General features: G+C 63.1%; 2 protein-coding genes across 2 annotated transcripts in view; one reads left to right on the forward strand and one right to left on the reverse strand.

The window, feature by feature from the left end:
• The window catches only part of AEBP1 (AE binding protein 1), a gene marked incomplete at its 5' end in the record, with an annotated part of 6,457 nt that extends 5,886 nt beyond the window's left edge, over positions 1-571 (forward strand). The window contains one exon of the mRNA XM_031065086.1: positions 5-571. Coding sequence (XP_030920946.1) covers positions 5-224 — 220 coding nt within the window. The remainder of the gene's footprint in view (positions 1-4) is intronic.
• POLD2 (DNA polymerase delta 2, accessory subunit) lies at positions 533-3,294 on the reverse strand. Its single transcript, XM_005430753.3, has 9 exons — positions 3,148-3,294; positions 2,518-2,641; positions 2,331-2,445; positions 1,971-2,169; positions 1,786-1,866; positions 1,340-1,497; positions 1,104-1,231; positions 925-1,026; positions 533-847 (listed from the first exon to the last, which is right to left on the reverse strand). Exons 1-9 carry the CDS (start codon positions 3,187-3,189, stop codon positions 690-692), a joined length of 1,107 nt encoding a protein of 368 aa, XP_005430810.2. The 5' UTR covers positions 3,190-3,294; the 3' UTR covers positions 533-689.
• Positions 3,295-4,455: the final 1,161 nt, after the last annotated feature.

The following is a 4,455-nucleotide window of genomic DNA, read 5'->3' on the forward strand; positions in this document are numbered from 1 at the left end:
GCAGCCCCACAGCCGCCCCCAGCACCGCCCTGCCCTTCCCCTTCAGCAGCACGGCCTACACGCCCTGGAGCCAGGAGCCACCCACTGCCGGCACCCGGGAGATGGACACCGAGACAGAGGTGGTCACCGAGCTGGTGACAGAGACGGAGGGCTGGGAGCTGCACACGGGCACGGCGCAGCCCCTCACCACAGCTGAAACCTACACCATCAACTTCGGGGACTAGGGACACTACAGTGACACTACAGTGACCGCTCACTCTGCTTCAAGCCTCGGTGGGACGCTTTGGCATCCAACACCTTCCCTGAGCCCAGGCAGCTGTTCCAGATGGGCTCCAGCCCCTCACCTTGCTGCTTCCCAAGGACTGCAGGCATTGTCGCCAACAGCTGGCCGCTGTCAGGGACACGCTGCCCCATCCCCCGGAGCCGGGCAGTGCCAGCCCACTGTCCGTGTCCCAGTGGGGTGGCAGGGGTGGTACTGCTCTCCTGGGCAGGGCCCATGGAGGCGGGCACAGCCTTTCTCCCTTCCATACAGTTTTTGTTACACAAATAAATCAAGTTGTATTGGTATGAACATCTGGTCCCTCCAGTGCTTCCCCAGCTCTGTCACCCTCCCAGACGACAGAGAACGACAGTGGGTGCCAGGACCCCTTGAGGGGTGGGGGCTCGTGCAGTCTGTGCCCTCCCTGTGGTCAGTGTCCAACGTCCATGTCCCCGTCCTCAGTGTCAGCCCCGAAGCTGGAGAAGGTGATGGGCTGGCAGCTGAGGTCACGCAGGTTGATGAGGCAGGCAGTCTGCGTGGCACTGAAGTCCGGCACCATCACCAGCAGCACCCGCTGCCCCTCCTTCCCTGCAAACACAGGTGGGTGTCAGGCAGAGGAGCCCCCCAGCAGCCCGAGAAGGGTCTGGGGGTGCTGTGAGACCCACCTTGCAGCAGCTTGGACTGGAAGTGGGGCATGTTGCCGCAGAAGTAGACGTGAGGGCACTCGGTGAGGATAAACGGGTCAGATTTGTAGAATGGGTAACAGCCTGGGGAAGATGGGAATTAGCGGGGGAGCCCCTGGCAAAACCCCCCCCATTCAACAACCCCCCAGCCCTCACCATACCCAGGGTGTCTGGGGCCGTGGGGCTGATGTGTCCCGCCAGCAGTGTCCACTCCAGGATCTCCAGGTAGTCGTCCATGCTGCTGTACTTGAAGATATCACTGATGTTCTGTCCCGATGTCCCTAAAAACCTACATTATGGAGGAAAGAAGGGGAGTTTAGATGCTGGGCGTGCTGGGACGTGTCCCTTGGTCCCATTGCTGGCACTGAGAGCCAGCAGAGCTGGCAGGTTTGCCTACCTGACCCCGTCCAGGCTGGCCTGGTAGGGGTTGGTGACGAGGCGCAGCGTGGCGTAGGCGCCGGCCAGGGGCAGCATGCAGCGGTGCAGGGGCTGCTGCGGCAGCGTGTAGTTGGTGGGGTCAAACTCGCCAGGCATCACGTCCACGGGCACGGAGGTCTGTGGGCAGAGTGGAATCAAACCCCCCTCCAAGGGGGCTCAGGGCAAAGCCCTGGTGTCACTGCTGCTCCTTTTCCCCAGGACACCCTGCTCGGCTTCATTAAGGATCCCAGGAGAAGGATTTGGAGCTGGGCTGTGATCTACCTCCCCATGTGGAGCGCTCAAAGGGAAGCTGAGTGCTGGGGAAAGGGGTTCTGCCACCCTACACCGAGGACTGCTACCCCGCCTCAGGAACAAGGCTCCCTCCCCCAGAGGAACCCGACTTCCTGGCCAACCCTGAGCACTCACACAGAGCTGCAGCAGGATCTCATCCAGCATCTTCACAGCCTCCACACTTGCAGCCTGCGTCTTCTTGGTCAAGTACTTGGCCTGGGTAAGTAGGCAGACGTGAGGGACAGCCCTGCACGCCCTCTGCCCCCTCTGCACACCCTCCCAGTGCCCCAGGCGAGGCCGCAGCCCTCTCCTTGCTGTACCTTGTTGATGGTGTCTCGGCTCTGGGTGTTCTGGCTCAGCAGATTCCCGGCCAGGATGACTCGGGTGATGTGGGCAGCACAGCTCTGCTCGCCCTCTGCGCCCAGCTGCCCCGTCACCATGTCCACCAGCAGCTGAGTGCTCAGCAGGGCCTCCCCACTCATGCTGCCCAGCCCCAGCCCCGAGGCCAGCAGCACGAACCTGCAGGGATGGAGAGGCTCAGTGAGCCACACTCCCAAGCTGAGGGGCTTCAGAGAGCCAGGGCAGGGGGCCCAGACCCCCTGGGAGCCCCCCTGGCACAGGGGCTCAGGGATGCAGCAGGGACAGTGCCAGCCCCAGTCCTGCTGCTGCTGCTGCCTCACCGGTCGGAGCTGGGCCCGCTCCAGGGCAGCGGGGGCGGCAGGTCGGCCAGGCAGTGATCCTCCACCAGGAACCTGCCATCCTCTTCCTCACAGCCGTACACAGCCACGATGGTCCCTGCGGCACAGCAGGCAGGCACTCAGCCCCAGCCAGCCCCTGCAGAGCCACCAGAGCCACGCTGTCCCTCACCTGTCACCAGCCTCTGCACGTCAATGGCTCCCTCCAGCTTGATCCTCTGCAGCTCGTCCTCCAGCATCAGCTCGTCACAGGGCTGGATGTACTTGGGCAGGGGGGGCTGAGGCACCAGGTTGTACTGCGAGCGCACAGGGACAGCTCTGGTGGCCTCAGCGAGGACCAGCAGCCCCCAGGGACCCTCCCCAACCCCAGTCCCCCACCACCAGTACAGCCAGCATGCCAGCTGGGGGAGCTGGAACCCCCCGGATGGGCTGGTCTTACTCACTGAGATAGAGTGGTGGAAAATGGGTGGGGGGACAGACGGACAAAGGGTGGGTTTAGACTGGATATGGGGAAGGAATGTGAGGCTGGTGAGGCCCTGGCACAGGCTGCCCAGAGCAGCTGTAGCTGCCCCTGAATCCCTGGAAGTGTTCAAGGCCAGGATGGACAGGGCTTGGGGCAACCTGGGCTAGTGGAAGGTATCCCCACACGCTGGCACCAAGGTGGCATCCAGGGCCAGGCCATCCTGCTCAAATGTCTGCCAGTTCCCTGGCTACAAGCAGCACAGGGAAGCCATGGTGAGCTCTCAGGTGGGCTGGCACAGCCCCCTGAGCTGTGTGGAGGAGGAGGGGGTGAGCCCATTACCTCCTCGCTGATCTCCTGCAGGATGGAGGGCTGGAGCTGCATGGCCTTGAAGAGCGCCCCCACCACGCAGCACTTCTCTCCCTCCCGCAGCTCCGAGAGCCTCCGCAGGGCAATGTCCTCCCCTGTGGAGACACGGGGCTCAGGTCAGCGGCCCCGCGGTGGTGGCAGGCGGGGCAGGGCTGGCGGGAGCAGCTGCAGGGCCCCGGGGCTGGGGAATGTTGGGAGCCTCCTGCCTCTCCTCTCCTCGAGGCACGGCGCCCAGCAGACATGTGTGGGCCAGATGGGGCCGAGGAGCATTCCAGAGCCTGCAAGCCTGCAGGCATTTCCTCTGTGCTGGGGGGAGAGCTGGGTCACCATGCTGTGCTCAGCTCCCACCACCAGCTCAGGGCTCCAGGAAGGGCCCAGGATGCACCCTGGGCATGGGGGCTGCTGCTCCTGCTCCCCACCCCGGGGATGACCCAAACAGGAGATCACCCAGCACCCCCAAACCTGACCTCCGCCAGGGCCAGATCCTCTGCGCCAGATCCCTGCTGGAACTCAGGATCCCCATCGCTGCCAGAGAAGGTCCTGGCATGCTGACAGGGCCCTGGGCTTTAGGCAGGGATCCACAGGGGATGTAGGCTGGGAGAGGAGCAAAAATCTCCCCAGCCCAAAACTGGGGACCCAGAGGTGCTCCAGCCCCATCCAGTGCATGTCCTCCCATCCAGGATGTGGCTGTGGGACTGTCATTCCCCATTTAACCCAGCCTGTGAAGTCCATCCTGAGCCTGAGGCCCTGCAGAAGAGCAAGGAACCTGCTCCTGGTCTCCTCTCCCAAAACAACACTGCCTGCACCAGCTCCTCGTCCTCTCTGGGTGACATTTCTCCTCCCCAAAACCCCACTCTGCTCATCACACGCTGCTGAACGTGACCCCCGTCCCAGGGAGAGCACCCCGCTGCCATGCCTGGCACCCCACACTGGAAACAAGGCTTCCCGAGCCCAGGAATGCAAACACTCTGAGTCAGAACAAAAACAATCCCGTTGAAGTTTCTTATTTTTGGCTCAAGCTCCCCAAAATGTGTGTTCGGGGGGAGGGGGCTGTGCACTTCCTGCTGGGAGACAAAACCCCAAAATCTGGTCCCATCCCAGGACTCCGGGAGGTGGAGCTTTACAAACCACTGGCCCCTGTCACACTTGGCAAAGCCCTACCAAGGAGGGACATCTGTAGCGGGACCAGCACTGGCCTTGCCTCCACACAGCCCACGGGGCTGGGGAGAGCACAGGAGCTGTGCTGGCCCAAAAGCTCCCACTGAAGGGCTTTTTGCCCAT

This window comes from Geospiza fortis, unplaced genomic scaffold (assembly GCF_000277835.1).
Source record: "Geospiza fortis unplaced genomic scaffold, GeoFor_1.0 scaffold658, whole genome shotgun sequence".
NCBI lineage: Eukaryota > Metazoa > Chordata > Aves > Passeriformes > Thraupidae > Geospiza > Geospiza fortis.

Coding starts and splice junctions, on each gene's coding strand:
- POLD2 (XM_005430753.3), bottom strand. CDS start 3,189: ATGCAGCTCCAGCCCTCCATCCTGCAGGAGATCAGCGAGGAG. Junction 1,027..1,103: donor CACGGCCCCAGACACCCTGG/GTATGGTGAGGG, acceptor CATCTTCCCCAG/GCTGTTACCCATTCTACAAA. Junction 848..924: donor CCAGTCCAAGCTGCTGCAAG/GTGGGTCTCACA, acceptor CTGTGTTTGCAG/GGAAGGAGGGGCAGCGGGTG.